General features: G+C 43.9%; 1 protein-coding gene across 1 annotated transcript in view; it reads left to right on the top strand.

The window, feature by feature from the left end:
• CCBE1 (collagen and calcium binding EGF domains 1) overlaps positions 1 to 17,085 on the top strand; it is a 90,202-nt gene that overhangs the window by 53,474 nt on the left and 19,643 nt on the right. Inside the window, exons 3-4 of the mRNA XM_085212604.1 lie at positions 11,715 to 11,767; positions 16,610 to 16,744. Of these exons, the coding sequence (XP_085068730.1) occupies positions 11,715 to 11,767; positions 16,610 to 16,744 (188 nt within the window). The remainder of the gene's footprint in view (positions 1 to 11,714; positions 11,768 to 16,609; positions 16,745 to 17,085) is intronic.

Here is a 17,085-nt window from a genome sequence, read left to right as displayed (position 1 = left end):
TGAAATGCTGAAAACACGAAGTACTACTTTCTTGCTTCTGAGTCCAGCTTTTGAGCCAGTTTGGGCACTTCAAATGCCAGAGTTGCTCCAATGATCGCATCATATTTGCCTGCAACTGGAACCAGTCTGCCAGCCCCAGTTCTGGTTTGCACTGGATTTGAGACAGGGAGTATCAGTATAATTAGACATGAAAATGCGACCATATTTCACTTGTGATGTCTAATTAGTATGAGGACAAATATAAAATACTGCAAGCCAACAGCAAATTAATTAATCTACTCATTAATTTTAAAAATACATTAACAAGGGTGTTTTTTTTGGTACCAGTGATGCCAAAATGACAGCTAGAAGCATCACTTGCCTCTTTGCACAGGTCTAAATAGAACATTAAAATTGGACAACTTGTTAGAAGAACGCCAAGCTCTATTTCTTTACATGTCATCATTTATTTCTTAATATATAAACTGAAACTAAAGTTTATGAGTTCATCAGCTTTTATTGCTACCAAGCAGTAAGAAAAGATATTTTTCCAGGTGAAACACACACCTTCACCACCTGCTACACTATGGGCCAAGTCCTTATGGTTTGCTTTCTCTCATTCAGGGGCTAACTTGCCCAACACCGCTTCTTTATTCCCAGGCAGCGCGAGTTTGGCAAGGTCATAGATCCTGACCACACAGTTTTCCATTCACAGGGCTGGTCTGTTTAGATGAGTAAAGGATCTAATGTTTTTAAAGCTGGGTGGCACCGGGGCTGGTAGTTGTTTTCCAGTATCAAGCAGTGAGAAGTTATGCAAGTTGCTTCCCAGAAGCCAGCAGCCTCGAGACCCCCCCGGTCGCAAGTGATCTCCACTGCTGCAGGATCTCTTTGCTGCTTGTCTGATGCTGACTTGGGTTTGTGGCCTTGCCCCTCTGTCCCTTGTGTGTCCCAGAGTGTTTCTTTCTTGCATTCAGTTCTCCATTCCAGCAGCGCTCCTTGCTTTTCCTCGGGCTCATTTCATCCATTGTGTATTTCCTAAATGAGCAAAGAAGAGTGCCTCTTTGTCCCATCTCAGACCATCAGGCATCACCACGCATGTGAGGAGATCCCGTCCCCAGTTTTGGTGCACTGGATTGGAGGGAAGGCTGGGGCTGGAGGTCTGAGGATGGCTGCGATGAGCTGAGCATGCAAATAGCAGGCAGGCAGAGTGGGTGGCTGCAACCTCCAGTGAAACACATGGCAAAATAAATTTGTTGCATGTCATCATAAAAACCATGAATTCAACCTCAGTAGGTTATTCTGGGCTGAGATTCTCTTCCAGCATTCAGATGGGGAATGGATTGGGAGAAGCAGCAGCTGGTGTCAGAGTTAAATTAAGCAATAGGAAGTGCGCTCGGGCTGCGGTTTTCTCGGCTAGGAGATGGTATGGTTGCTCATACAATCAGTATGTGGCTGATGGGTAGGAGACACCAAGTTCAGCCTCTGTCTCACAGGCTGAGCCAAGTGTGGGGCACAGCATAGTGAAGAAATGGAAGGAAGTTTCAGAAAATTTTGCTTTTATTTTTAAGAATGGCCTCATGCCGCCCACCTGTTCATGAATTACAGAAGTGTGGGATGCCCCGTTGGGTGGAGGGTATGGCATGAAGAGCACACACCACGCTGAAGTCACCGCAGCCCTGTTGTTGGCAGGAAGAAGTGCTGGATTGCATTCCAGCGCCTGCCGTTTTTAACAGAGGAGCTAAACAAAGTGCCACATCAAAACACTGCTTTGTGAACTTTCCAAGCCCTGGAGGAGACAAGAGCACTGTGGGCACTGTGCTGCATCCCAGCAGCAGTAGCAGCAGCGAATACCAAGTGCTGTCGTGACACCATATAAATAACAACTCACTCCAGCGATGCTTGTGTGCTGAGCGAATTGCTTCAGGATTTGCTCCATCCACCCTGCCTTGCAAAAAATAACCTGCAGATGTGCGCCTCTAAAAATAATCCTTGGTGTTGTGGTCATGGTGCAGTCACTGCATAATTTAGCAGTTTCATACTGTGCTGTTTTAAAAACAAATATTTTCTGCACACTGGAAGCGGTTGATGGAGACAGATCCTGTCCTAACTGAGGCTGCTCTGTGTATAGAGAGCATTTTGCTATCGTATCTATAGATAGCAAACACAGATCTGGCTTGTGATCATGTTATATTAAGAATTATTTCTTTCCTTGTCCAATTCATTAAGTCTGTGTACTTAATAAGCAGTTTCAGCTTTTACAAGGTCTTCTGTGGGAACAATGAAAGGAGAGAAACATCTGGATCCACGAAATGCTCTTGAAATAGTATCTTTTTTAGTGTCTTACAGAGGTTTCCAAGGGCTTACACTAAGAAGTTAATTCCATTGCTGCTGATGATGTTGAAAGCAGTATAATTTTGACTTGGTCTTGTTGCCTAGAGAGAGATCAGAGTTGGCCCACTCTTTTGTTCTGAAAATATGCTTGTGACAAATAGCGTTGTTTGTTTTTCATTCAAGTTTTACTACTCTTTTCGTTTTTTCTCCCTTTAAAATTTTATTGTGAAAATGAAGAGAAAGATAAGACAGCAAAAGGGGACTAGACCTGCAGTGCTGTTGCAATTTAGCAAATCATTTCTTTCCTCTTCCTTTTTTTTTTTTTTTCTTTTTTTTTGTATGGATTTGTCTGGTTTCCCATGTCTTTAATCTGTTTTAACAAATACCTGCTTGTGGTGATGTTTGATTCGGTTACCTACAGTTTTGTGCACCTACCAGAAAAGTAGAGTTAGGATGCCCAGGGCCTGGAGTGCATCATGCTGGAGAGGAGCCCAGCTGGAGAGGAGGGAGCACTGGGGCTACCTAATGGAGTGCTGTAGGGAAGGTAAAGCCAGACCTTTGTCAGACATGCACAACAAAAGGATATGTGACCAGAGCTGTAAGTGTAGCAAGAGGTGTTTTAGGTAGTCAGAAAGAGAAAGATGCACAATTAGTGGTTATGTGCTTTCAGGGGGAGAGACAGTATCCACACTTGATGACATCCATCTGGAAGGACCTCTGAGCATCTCACCCTCCTTGAATCAGGTGCTTTCCAAGGATTCCTTGCTGCTTTTTATGCTGTGAATCTGTTCTTCTAATGTTACTTTTTTTTTTTCCCTTGGATTTCCAATAAGATGGCTGAAACCTTGACTTGAAAAGTCCCCTTGGCTGCAGCTGAAGCAGGGTCATGCCCTTCGTGACTCTAAGCTAGTATTGGAAGGATAAAAACCCTTTTCCATAAGTGGTTGTTAAGCACCCTTATGTGATTCATGGAGTATAAAATCAGATGGCTATTCTTCTTCAGTCTTTGAAAACAAGAGACCTTTAATAACCCTTGTTGTTAGATGGCATAGAGAGTGTCCAGGAAATGACTTGCAACCTTTTACTTGCATTGAAACAGCAAGGTTGAAGCTAATTGCTGTGATTTCCTTTTTAAAAAGTGTTGATTGTCGAGGGGAAGCAGAGTTTTGGATTGCAGCCATTTGATTCGTCAGCTTTTTGGCTTTGATGAAAGCAGAGAAGTGAAAGTATATCGCTCATTAACTTTCAGGCACTGAGGAGGGCAGAGAAAAACAGAGACAGGGTTGAGTACATCTCAGAAGTCTAACTGGAGAAAATTTACCTGTGAGATTTCAGAGTATGCAAGGTAGTGTTTGATTTTGCTTTCATCACCAGGTGGGAAAGATCAGAGCACTCAATGGAATGTTGGGTTTAGTTCTCCTCCACACTTTGAAGAAGCAAACAGTGCACAACAGGGGAAAGCCTGTGCGATGCGATCTTGTTGAAATTGCATTGTCCATGCTGGAGATCACAAAAACAAGAGATCTTGCTGTAGTGACCCTTCATGCCTGTGTTTTCCCCATTAATCTGTGATAAGATGGCACCATACTCTGTATCTGCATGGTGAAAGCTGTCCTAGGATTATAGGATAATTGAATGGCTTGGATTGGAAGGGACCCCAAGGATCACCAAGTTCCAACTCCCCCGCCACATGCAGGGCTACCAACCTCCACATTTAATAGTAGACCAGGCTACACAGGGCCCCATCCAACCTGGCCTTGTGGAGCATCCACAGCCTCTCTGAGCAGCTATTCCAGTACCTCACCACTCTCTCTGTAAAGAATTTCCCAGGCATCCTATTTAAGCCTTTTCTGTCCTTTCAGCATGAGGTAGAGCATGCATACCTAGTGGTCATCGTGACACTCACACTGTGTTGATGTCATCTCAACATGGGTAACCAGTGTAAAAAACAACTGCATCTTTCTTAAATTATTTTCCATGATATTTGACTTTCCTAAAAGCTGATGTCTTTGTGTCTGACTGTGTGCAGACCTGGTCTATTAAAATCACAAGCTGGGATTATTTGCTTTCTTCCCAGAGCTGAATTTCAAAAACACCACAGATTTTCCCTTTATGCTTGAAAATTGTTTCTGAGATACGTATTTTTAAAATTTCACATGAAAAGCTGGAGTTACATCTGTGCATGCCTGTGGGGATAGGAGGCTGACATATCTATGGGGGAAGCAGACTTCAGTCAAATCTCGAACCCACCCAAACCAGAAAGAGGCTTGCAGCTGTCTGTAGTGACGAATGTCAGACAGAATTGGGTAAGTTTATGCCACAAGTGATTATCCACAACTGTTCTTCATAAAAGTGCAATTGTAGCCCACCCTCCGGGCTGAGCGCGTGCCTAAGCATAATCCTCAGTCTTGGTGTATGAGCCTGTCTCCCACCTGGTGTGTGTTCATGGCAAAGTGACGTCTGCAGAATCAGGATCAGATCCTTACACAGCAGCTCCCCTGAGTGAACACAAACCAAGTTACTAGCTCGCCTGAGTCCTGTTCGGAGAACTAGTTTTAGAAACCTACATCTATGCATTAGTTTCTATGATGAGCTTTTCTATGCATGCTTGCATAGAATGCGCTTGCCTTCCACTGTTTATCAAAACACATTTATTAGACATTGCTTATGCAGCATTTTCATGATCGTGTTGGTGATAGATACCATATAAACAGGACTGGATTGGACTGCATTCAATCTGAGAGCTTGCCAGCAATTTATTGCTGTTTGACTCCAGCAACTGAGCACGAGCCCTGCCGCCAGCCAGCACAGCTCCTGCAGCACGGTGCTGCCTTTGCCTCCCTTCTGAAGGAAATTATTGCTTTGCATCTCTCTCTTAGGGCTATTTGGTCAGGAATTGGAGCCACAACATGAAAGCTGTGGGAGGTTAAGAATCCAAGGAGTAAGATAGATATGCTATGATCGTAGAACCATAGAAGTGTTAAGGTTGGAAAAGACCACTAAGATTATCTAGTCCAACCATCCTGTACCCACCTTTGTGTCCATCCATTGTTGAGCATGAGCCGTCTTCAGGGGTTGCTGTTTGTGGGGCTAGAAGGAAATTTGGCAAACAGTCTTCCAATTCAAAGTCAGAGGTGGACCAAAAACATGCCATTTGCTCACTTTTTTGGCTTTAAATCTCAGAGCAGTGAGTTATTCTAAAACACAGGCTTTATTTTAGATTACTTTAACTGAGATGTAGAAGAATGCTTGTTTTAACAAATGAAAACCATAGAACACAGAATCGCAGAGGTTGGAAGGCACTTCATCTGATCCATCAGACTGATCATCTGGTCCAACCCCTGCTGAAGCAGGTTCCCTACAATAAGCTGAGCAGAAAATAAAATGTCTTTGTGAGGATGTGTTATACTCTTCCAGCTCATTAGACTACTGCATTATTTACTCTTTCAGTTCATCAGACTATGCAGCACATGCAGAATGTGCCATCTTTGCACTAAATTCTTTTTTTTTCTTCTCCTGAAATTTCACACCTGTCAAATGTTGATTTGATTCTGCAATATCCATTCCAGTTTCATCCCTGAAACTAAACAAAATCATTTTCTTGGGTCAACGCCAAAATATAAAATAAATTTGTTAGAAAAGAGTGCAAGACAAAGCTGACAGCATGTGTATTAAGCTGAGTCCAAACAGATGAGTTCCGTCACAAGTCTTTTATTATTAATCATTCTATTATTTTTGACATGCTGTCTAACAATAAACCACATGAGCATTCCTTTGTATTAAGAAAAGAAAAAAAAAAATCAAAATCCTAGAGAAAAATTGGAGGATAGTACAGCTCAGTGCTGAGGGAATCAGCGTGTGATGTTGAGGAGGATGTTCCCGTCAATGTAAAATGTAAAAGAAATGTCTTTTCCAGTGTTCACAGGGGTAATGGCCTTTTGAGGTCACTGGTGGCAGAAACAGGGCCCAAGGGAACGGCATGGAGGTGTGCTGGGAGGTGGGGGGTTATGAAAAGGCTGTTCCCCAGAGAGCGGTGGGCATGGAATAGCCTGCCCAGGGCAGCACGGCACTGAGTTGCTGGAGCTCACAGAGCATCGGGACAATGCTTGCAGACATTGGGTTTGGAGCCCGAAATTGGGCTCAATCATCCTCGTGGGACCCCTCCAACTCAGGATGTTCTGTGATTCTACAAACCAAATCAACCAAAACCTTACCCTGCACCAAAAACTCCTGAAGTAATCCAAATGGGATGACCTCTGGGGACTGATGGCCACCTTTCCCCTAAACTCTGTTGTTTTTCTTTGTGTGCATTCCCCAGTTGTGTGCAGCTCTCTGAGCCCCACCAGTAGCCATGCAGGGTGGAGCATTCCTTGCACCCCTTCAAGGCGTTTTTCACTGCTTCACAGGGAAATGTGCTTCACGCATTCACAAACAGTGTGCTCTGCAGAGGCCACAGATCATGCCATCTATATGGAAGGTCTCTTCTGAGAAAAAGGAACCGCCATTTCTTCTCCATAAAAACTCCCCTTGACCATAAAAAAGATGACATACATCAGCACTTGGAGCAGCTGCAAGAGGAGTCCATAAACAATACATTACAATAAGGAGCAGCCAGAGGTCACGTCTGAGAGCATCAACCAGAGCGGCCCCAGGCAGGACCTGACACAGGCCCCCAGAGTAATTCAGCAGAGGTGTTTGCCAGAAGAGGATCTGGTCCCTGGCTCATGTTCACAACAGAGGAGCCCAGGAATTGTGAATCTTATCAAAGATTGCCCATTAACAACAAGTAGAATGGAACCCCAGTTCTTGTATCTGTTTTTATAATGAGCGCTGAGCAAAAAGCAGATAGCAGGATTGTGGGGTTGATTTTTTTCTTTTTAAGAAGAAGAGAACAGCAATATATGATTAAAATTATTGGACTGTGGGAGCTGGTGAGAGATTCTTGCAATTACCCAAAATCTGACCTTCAGAAAAACCACATACATGCCTGCAGTGATTTGCTCCCAGAGGTCAGCTTTGGTGATGAAGGTGGGTCTGTGTGGCTGCCGAGTGGATACTGCTGTATTCACTTCATTAAGAGAAACAGAGCAGCACATACATGCCTACTGTGCTCGCAGACGATACTGCACCTCCTAGTGTGCCCTGTGCTGTTCACCACAGGGGTTAAGGCTGGCGTTAGACCTTGCCTTGCACCCAGGGTGGACATAAATCATCTCTTTACAAAACTATGAAAAAGGGCTAAGTCTGGAAATCGTGGCAAAGTGTATGCTGAGTGAGTGTCTGCAGGAAGGCTACCCTCTCTTACTCAAGATTTTGGTATGTATCCCACAGAAAGGCAAACAAAATCAAAGCGCGTTGCTTCAGTTTTACACCATCTTGCCATAAATCTACTCTCTGTGTGAATTATGGCAAAACTACATGCAGCTACTGAGCTTCTGCCTTAATGCACCCACACTGCAGATGGGTTTTGTCTGTATGTGTTTTGGCAGACAGACCAGGCTCACATTTAAATTCTGTATAGCATACAGAGGGAAAAAAGGAGTGGGAGGGGGATAGGTGTTTTTTTAAGATACCTTGTTGACTTGCTTACAAAGCTAATTATCTTTTGAAAGTTAGTTTTTGTATTTTCTATTTGCATTTTTGCTGCATTCTGTATTTCTGCAAGTCAGGATGATCGAAGAGAAACACCAAGCAGGCCCAACAAGGAGCCGCTCCAGCAAAGTCCACGTACTGCAATTAAATGCAGCCGTGCCATGGCCTTTGCAAACTCACATCTTCAACATACAGCCCTAGTCCTGCTAAATCTTTGTGTTACGGCATTGCCCAAAAAAGCCTTGTTAAAAAAAAAAAAGTCTACCTTTTCCCAATAAGAAATGTGTTTTTTCATTAAATACATTTATCGAGAGGAGTATTGGCTTTCCGTGAAAATGCTGGCTTGTCCTTGGAGCCATCCCTGCCAAATGGAGCTGACAACAGATGATGTTCTCAGAGTTCTGGCAGTTGGGTGTTGAACACTTTCAGGTTTCACTCTTTTAATGAAGTCTTGAGCCCCTTGTTGGCGTGGTGCAGGCTTTCTTGCTTTTAGTTTGCTATTTTGACACAGTTCCACCATATAAGATACAAAGATGGGAGAGTCTTTTGCACTGGCTGCTTGATTGCATTTGTGGTTAGAATATGACAAAGATAATATTTTACACTGGGAACTCACTTTCTGACTCGCCATGGGGATTTCTGTGTCTCCTTCATTCCTATTAGACAAATATTTCCTGAAGTGGGCTCTTCCATTTCTACTTTTGATATATTTAGCAAGAACTTCCTTGACGTGTTATTTTCATTTGAAATAATAAATAAATAAATAAAATTGTATAAAGCTTTGGGTTTTCCCATCCCTACCTTTCTCTCCATATTTCTCCCACCTTTTTTTTTTCAGCCTCTTTTGCTGAAGTCAAGCTTTGTAGTCACTGCCACTCTACTGCCAACAGATACAGATTAATTCTCAATTCCTTCAATTGCTATCCTGCCATTATTTGCACTTGTAATATATTCCAGCTGTGACAGCACCCGAACCCTTCTCTCTGTCTCCGACAGCTGTGTTTTCCTGGCTTAGCATTCCCCAGTCTCTGTGGCACCGCCACCAGTGTCCCAGCACAGACCAAGAGCTGGGCTGCGGGTGGTGGCAGCCCTGCCCCAGGTGGGAACAATTATGGGAAGGGGTCCCAGTCTGCACTGCATGAGTTAGTGCTGATAGCACCCAGATAAGCTAACTTAATAAAGCAGTGTCTTAATCAAGGCACATTCCTTGCATTTTGCCTTTCGTCCTGCCTCTCTGGGGTGATGCTATCGAGCAGCTACGTGGAGCTGGGGGCTGTGCCAGTGCATCGGAGTGTTGAACATAGGGGGGACAAGTGGAAAGCTCAACATAGTTATAACCTCTCAGATTTATTGGTCTAAGACACTTGACCCTAAATCAAAACCTGTAGGGCCACTCTCTTCCATCCAACTGCTGAAGCTCCCCTTTAAAAGCTGTAACAAAAACAAAAACTCCCAAGAGTCCCTCCTTTCAGAAACAAGCCTTAATGTTAATGAAACAACTTAATTTCCCCGTGGTTCCATATTTCAGAGACTGATCTTCTTGCCCAGCTGTGTATGTGTTGGTGTTTGCTGCGTGCTCACAAGCACGGCTGCGTAGCAACTGCTAACCTGAAAGTTATTCAGTAGCTAAAATTATCAGTGGGGACCCTCTCTTCCCTCTCAGTCTGTGTAATGAGATCGCTGCTGTGCAACTTTGATTAGACATGTCAACCTGCAGCTGGATGTCTGAAAATGAGTATTGCTATTAAAATGCCTTTGCTAATGATCAGCTCACGTGTCTATCATTTTGACAGATTTCACCTCAGGAATGTGGAAAGTATGCAGGAATCCCAAGGTTGCGATGTCATGTTCAGGGAAATGGGTATTGGTGTATTGTATTTCCTGTGCGTTAACCCTAAAGTAGCAGTTTCCTTGGCAAAATCATGCTGAAGCTTGCTGCTGAGCACAGGCTGTGCTCAAAGAGATCCATAATCCTGAGCTAGGAACTGAGTGTGATGGGGAATTGTTTTCTGGAGCATAAGCCTGACAACAGGGCATCCGTCCTCTGTACCACTTCTTTTGGTTTGATTTAAAGCTTTCGTTGTGTGGAAAAAAGAATCAGGTGTTTGGAGAAAATATTTCCAGATCTCCTTATCGGTTATCAATTTAGCAATTTAGGAAAACCAAAAGCTGGGTGATTTGAGAGGAGAGGGCCAGTTCCAGCAAGGTGCCCAGACACGAGAGCTCCTCAGGAGCAGGCCGTGTGCTGAGCTCTGCATATTGTGCCCAAGACACACTAAGGCTTTTCAGGGGCCTAAGCCTGGAAAGTAGGTGGGAATTCCCAGGGAGAAGGGAAGAAATGGAGTCAGCTGCTGCTCCCATTTCTTTTGTTCTGGCTGCCACAACCCACAGCCCGGAATCTCATGGCCCTTCTCTCCCATCTCCCAGCCCTCTCTTTATCAGCCTCCCCTCTTTCTGCAGGCAGGAGGAGACGAATGTGCACTTGGAAAGCCATTGGTGGCTCATGGTGTATGAACAGCCTCCCCAGTGCACCTTTGAACCCATTCCTCCTGCATTTGTTTGTCTTGCAGATAAAGCTTCACAGCAGTGTTTGGAGAAAAGTCTAATGAGGGACCACTGTTTGCATAACAAAGCGAGGCTTCCTCTTCAGATGTTCAACCTTCATTAAGCATAATTTATATTCCAGCTAATCTTTGGAAGCGGATAAAATATGGAGCCAAAGTTTGTTTTTACATAGTTTGGAGTAGCACGTTGTTTGTTTTAAGTGGTCAGTTGCAACTGACAGTTGATTTATATTCAACATAATGATGATTTGTGATGGCTGCAGATTGTCGTGGGGAGCGTTATGTCATTGACTGCTGTGGCTTTAGCACTCTTTGACGTCAGTTGTTGAGTGAAAGGATAAGAGCAAATGGATGCTTTCAGATATTTCAGCAGATCCGCAAGCATAAAAAATTGTGAATTTGTAAAATATGTGGGCTTTTTTTCCTCCAGACCCTCACATTGACTGTACTGAATAGCACACTGAATGGTAGCTTGCTTCTCTGGCAAGTCCCAGACATCACCACTTGGGGCCCTTGGAAGGTCACTGAGCCTCTGAACCAGCAGCTCTTGGGGTGATAAGAGGCAACAATATCCTGCTCTAGTGTGCTGCCTAGAAAGAAAACAGGCTGATATGACTGAACACTTACAGGACATCACAGCTTGGTGTAAAAAATATTCATTTAATTTCTCATCGTTTAGGCTTTGTTCATACCATAGGCACATAAAAGGATCTGACGCTATTGAATCTTCACTGTAGTTTTGACCCCCTGCCTGTATAAGATGCACTTTTTCACTGCAAATGAAATATTCAATATATTTCACTTATCACCTTCCAGTTTTATTAAAAGATGAGAAATGACTGATAACATTTATCTTGTTTGAACTCCAAGCTGAGCCTTACCCTTTTCTGCAAGTTTACATTGTAATGACAGATGTTTGAAAACACCCTTCAACATATCAAGAAAATTACAACCTGGCTTGTGTGTGAGGACAGCACTGAGGTGTGCTGTGTCCTTTCAACACAGAAAAGCAAGATTTTCAGATGTCTGTGATCCTCTCCAGATCTCCAAGCAGAGCAACATGGATACTGTGGATTGAGTGATGGCTTTCCACCTTGTGTTCCTTAATACTGAGAAAAGTTCAGGATCCTCTGCTGGTTTGGTTCATTGCATCTGTAACCATAACTTATCTGTCACTATTTTTAAAAGAGGCACCAACCTTTAGAGAATATGTTTATTTATTCATTATTTTGTTTTATTATTTTTCAGGAAAAAATGCTGTAAGGGTTATAAGTTTGTTCTTGGACAGTGCATCCCTGAAGGTATGTGGTTTTGCTGTTCTTATCTTTCCTGTCCCTATGCATTTGTCTTTCCCTGTGTGCTCTATTCTCTGCTCTGCCGTCTGGGAGAGCATCCTGATACAGCCCACAGCCTGGGCTGTACCACATACATGGGAACCATTTCCAAGAAATTGTCGTGAAAATAAAAAAATCAGCGTCTTCCAAAATTTTGTTCAGCGTGCCAAGCCTTAATCCTCCCTGAGTACGTGTGGCCGCACAGATCTTGTAACAGGACCTGGTGCAAACACGGAGCCACATGCTGCTCTTGGCCGTGCATGCAGGAGCAGTCTGTGCATCCAGGAGCTCATGCTCCCCCTGTGGTCTAGCAGAGGAGATTTGACTTGGAAATGCATGGAGTGACCAGGTGAGTCAGTCCTGCTTTTGTGACCTGTCTCCTGGAGGCAGCAAGGGGAAAGCATCGCCATACAATACCACTTTTTCACCACCTCTTCTGGCTGGGGGCACAGGGACTGAGAATTACCTAGGGTGGTTAAATTCACAGTGAAAAGGAAATCTGTCCCTCCTGACAGGCTGCCCAGAGGCTTTGAAAGTGAGTACTGTGATCCAGTGCTCAGAAGTGGTTGATTGCACATCTCTTGTAAGAGAAAGGCTGAGGTCTGCCTGCCTTAACCGTGGCGGAGGCGTCTGCTGGTCGGCCCAGCCTCAAGAGCCATCAGTCCTCACACTTTGCCCATCTTGAGTGAAATTGTCTCAGAAGTTATAAGAGAGGAGGAGTGGCCATGCAGAAGCAAATGGTCAGAGACAACAATACATTAAAACTCATTTCCTCAAAAAAAACAGGTCAAGTGGACGGCGTTGTCTCAGCTTGAGATGGTGATGTTTCAAAAAGAAAAGTGACAGATTATCGCTGTAAATATCAGCTGTTGATATCAGCTGTATTTTGGATTTCAGTCTCCAGCCAACAGGGATCATAAACCAAATTCCAGTCCTGTCTCTTCTTTGTTTTTTTCCTTCGTACCTTTGCTGTGGGCTGGAAACACTCATGGACTTTGTACAAAAAAGTGAGATATTAAATGCCGTATTCTAAAAATAGGAATTGTACATTTCCTGCTTCCATGAGGAGGAATGGGTTTGGGCATCGTCGGTGCTCACAAGGGCATCCTTGTTCTGCGGTTTTGCAGAGTTTTGTCTCAGGGTGTGCAATGTGAAATGATGGCTTCAGTGTGAGACACTTGGAGAAGACAGTTGTGCTGGGTTTGTTCAACCCTGTCTGTGCGTAGGAGGAAGAAGCCCTGAATCCTTTCAGGGTGGAAGAAAGCCAGGGCTCTGCAGCCTGGCCTCTGCTTTCCTATCAATTGTAGCACTTTTATATGCTGTTATTTTCACTAAATATAATGGATACAGCAGAAGAAGTAATGGGAACGAAAATATAATGAGAGCCATAGCAATAAATTATAGGAGGGTTCTAATTTTCATCTCTTGAGTTTTCAGGTGATTATGAAAGCAGCATTGTTGTGTACCCACTGACTTTACTTAATCCTGCCTATTAACTGGATCTCAGTAACCTAAGTTTTTGCCGTTCATTGAATTTCTCCACTGGCTGTGGCTGCCATCCCTCTGTCTCTTCACACCCTTTTCAGCTCAATAGATATTTTGCCTTGAACTCCACAGCCCACAGCAGCTGCTGTAATATCCAAGACAATCTGGGCTTTTGATGTAGGGATGAGAAACATGATTCAGAGAAGCAGTTCTTTCATTTACTCTGTTATAATACATCACTTGGCTCTTTGCACATTGTTTTGGCATAGTCTTGGAGGAGGAGCTGCATGAAATGCGTATCTTGAGACAGGCACATAAATACATTGCAGATGTGAGCTTATTAGAGCACATCTGCACTTTTTAATCCAGTGCTGGCAAGCTAAAGCTCAGAGAAATAGTTCCAGCCTCACCTTCTCTGTGGTTTAGCAGTGGCTGCAGAGAGGAGGGTCGGAAGAGGGCTAGACCCTTCCCTTGCCCACTAGCCTTTCTTTTAGGGAGCTGCTGTCTGAACACACTCTTTCTCCAAAGAGTTGCCCATGTCCATCTTTCGTTTCTGTCCTGTTTTTCCACTTCCATCCATGAGGAACAGTAGATACCAGTGCAGCTTAGTGAACGTGAGTTCATGCTGCTGTGTCCTGCATTTTGTTGGCTTTGGACTCAATAGGTTTCAGTTGCAAGAGCAGGGAGCCGTGACCATTGGGAAACAGAGGAGTTTCCTTTGCGTGTTTGATTTGCACTCTACTTGGCCAGCAAATCAGGCCAAAATGAGCTCTTTGCCCTTTTACCAGAATAGTTTTCCTCTGCTTTGACTCAGAAACTGACAGCTCCAAGCAGGTCCTGCCTCACAGTGTTGCTGACATTGAAGTAGAGCTGTAGCCTGAAACAGCGTCTTGGAGAGCAGACTTCCTACCAATGGTTTGTTAATTGAGTTTCTTGTCTTCAGACTCATTCACTGCAAAGTATACCATGGCAGACAAATACTCATAAGATCTGCTTTTTCCTCACTAATGCTACTTAAGAAACTTCCTCACTGCAACCTTCTGTGTTGCATTGTCATTCCTGAATTCACTGAGACATGTATAGAGACATTATTTCCTTCAGTGCTTCTTGTTTTCCTTAAGTCTGAAATAGCCTGATCCTTGCTGAGTGGCTTTGATTCGTCCTCAAACCTTCTGAGACTGGGCTGGTGAACAAGGGGCAGATATGTGAGGAATCCTGTGTTCTCAGTACTTCTCAGCACGCAAAGGCGGTGTGCACCTTTTGTCCAATTTTGCCCTCAGAGTGAGGACTGTTCCTAAGGGAGTCATTCCACCTGGGACCTGTTTAGTCTAGATGAAAGAAGTCTGAAGGAAGATGTGATACCAGTATTTACGTGAAAAGGCTGCGAAGGAGAAAGCAAACTCTTCTTCATGGCAAGAGAGAGGAAGACAAAAATAATGGGCATTAAGAGGAATTTGGAACAGGCATTAGTAAAAATCTTACCCTCTGCAAGGATACTTCATCTCTGGAATGTGGGGTGTACCATCCCTGAGGGCTTCTTAAGCGTGGGTTACTTGAACATCTGAGGAAAGGCTTGCATGTAGCTAATCCTCCTTGGGTGGAAGGTGGCCCCTTACAGCTGTGTTGCTTTTCTTTTTTTTCTTTTTTTTTTTTCCTAATTTTGTTTGTGTACATTTATTCATGGAAGCACAGTGAGGACAGAGATCATTCTTCCTCAGCCCTGAATAGACCGAACAGGCCAAATTTTGGAGCAGGCTAAATACAGCATCTATGAGGGAAACTGGCTAAGGCACATTCATGCTCAGCTAAGCAAGGGCGTGCTCTCATGTGCTACAGCACCATCCAGCCCCATCCCTTGCCTGCAGCCTGCAGCAGTGTCATGAGCTCCATGCAGCACCTAGCACTGAAACTTTACTGCTGCACAGAGGCCAATCATTGAAATCAACCACATCTATGTGGAAAAATGAAATTGCAGCCATGCTCAGAAAAATTGCCTCTAGCTCTTTATATTTGTGACTGTTTATTGGTTCCAAACTTTGCAACCCCAGCGTCACTGAAAAAGCCCAATCTATCCAGAAGGTTGTCCAAGTTTGAAGGCAGTGGCCATGTTTTCCTTCCAAACTCAGGCATCTGCATCATTCCACCCCAACCACAGCACCATGGACACGGTTGGCATTAAAGCCAACCCACTGTGAAGTGCAATGGAAAGAAAGGATGCCTGCTATTCACAAGGTAACAAGTACCAGAGAGGAAATGCTTGGCACTGGGACAGTATTTTTCAGTTGAAGGAGCTCTGGTGTGCCCTACTGGTTCTGGCACACCATGGCCCATTAAGCCCCATTTGGAGCACTTTTGTAACCACGCACACAGTCACTTCTGCCCACAGTTCTTTGCATGTGTTCTGAATACTCCATACAGCAAATGTGGTTTCACTTGCTTTTCCATCTATTAATTCATTTTAATTGTTTGGAAAAACCATCGTACTAGCAGAGATGTCTGCTAGTCATTAGCGTGAGTCAGTAATGAGTTGGGGTTTTAATCATTTTATACTGTGTATATGGAAACACAGTGCATTGCTGGGAACTCAGTCGAAACACGTAGGTTTGGATGTTGTGTGTTATGCCTGGAGCAGAGGTCGGATGCTTGTGCTTGTGCCCTGTTGCTGCAGGGTTATCAACCACAAGCACTGTGAATCACTGCGTGCAAGGCGATACTCCTCTGAAATAACCTCAGAGCATGGCTGTGTCATAAAACCCGGCCTTCAGCAGGGTGACCTGAGCTGGTATGGAGGCTGGATGCTCCTCCTGTTCCTTCCTTCTCGTGGGGTTTTGAAGTGGGACCTCAGGCAGATTTCTGGGATCTCACTGAAAAGCATGCTAGTGACTGAGTGTATCCTGATTTTCACATGGCTGTTATTAGGGGTGATGATAGTTTTGCAACAGTGTGTTCTTTGCTAGGAGGTTTGTAACTGAGTATGAACAGTTACTGCGTGATTTTAATTAACTTTTCTTTGTGGTATATTTTCTGCCTGGATTGGGCAGTTCTCCATATTGTATTTCTCAGTATTTTGCATGTGAAATGCTTATATCAGCACTTAAAGACTGTGGAAGAAAACAGCAAAAAACTTTTAGGTAATGTAAAATTCCTCAAAATTCTTAAATTCTGCAAACTGGGTAAGTATCCCTTGCTTAAAAGCCCATTTTAATAAATAGCCCAGTTGCCATGAGGTGCACTAAAAAGAGCGTGGCCAGCAGGTTGGGGGATGTGGCCCTGGTGAGGCCACATCTGGAATACTGTCTCCTAACTATGCATTTCTCTCCCTAGACTATGATGTGTGTGCTGAAGCTCCTTGTGAACAGCAGTGCACAGATAACTTCGGACGGGTGCTGTGCACTTGCTATCCTGGGTACCGCTACGATCGGGAGAGACACAGGAACAGGGAGAAGCCCTATTGCCTGGGTGGGTAGGAGTGCTTCTCTCTGGTTCGTGATGTATTTTCCTTCTTCAGGTTCTTTAGCAGTCAGTGTAGATTTCAAAACTTCTTTATTTTCTTTACAGTTGCTTATTAAATGTGGCTTTTAACTCTGCTAAGTGTTGGTCCCCATGACTAAGATATCTAAATCCTCCTGAAATTATGGGTGGGTAGTAACTAAAAAAAGCCATATACACTTAACCGCTTTGAAGCATCAGGGTGATGCAATTTTCCCTTTCTTAATTCCTCCTGCAGGTTATGAGCAGTATTTGAGAAGAGGGGCATGGTTCTAGGTGTAACCCCCAAAGCATTATAACCATGCATGATT

This window comes from Meleagris gallopavo, chromosome Z (genome assembly GCF_905368555.1).
Source record: "Meleagris gallopavo chromosome Z, MGAL_WU_HG_1.1, whole genome shotgun sequence".
In the NCBI taxonomy this organism is placed as follows: Eukaryota; Metazoa; Chordata; class Aves; order Galliformes; family Phasianidae; genus Meleagris; species Meleagris gallopavo.
Note: the sequence above shows the minus strand (reverse complement) of the source record. Positions and strands in the feature narration are given on the sequence as shown.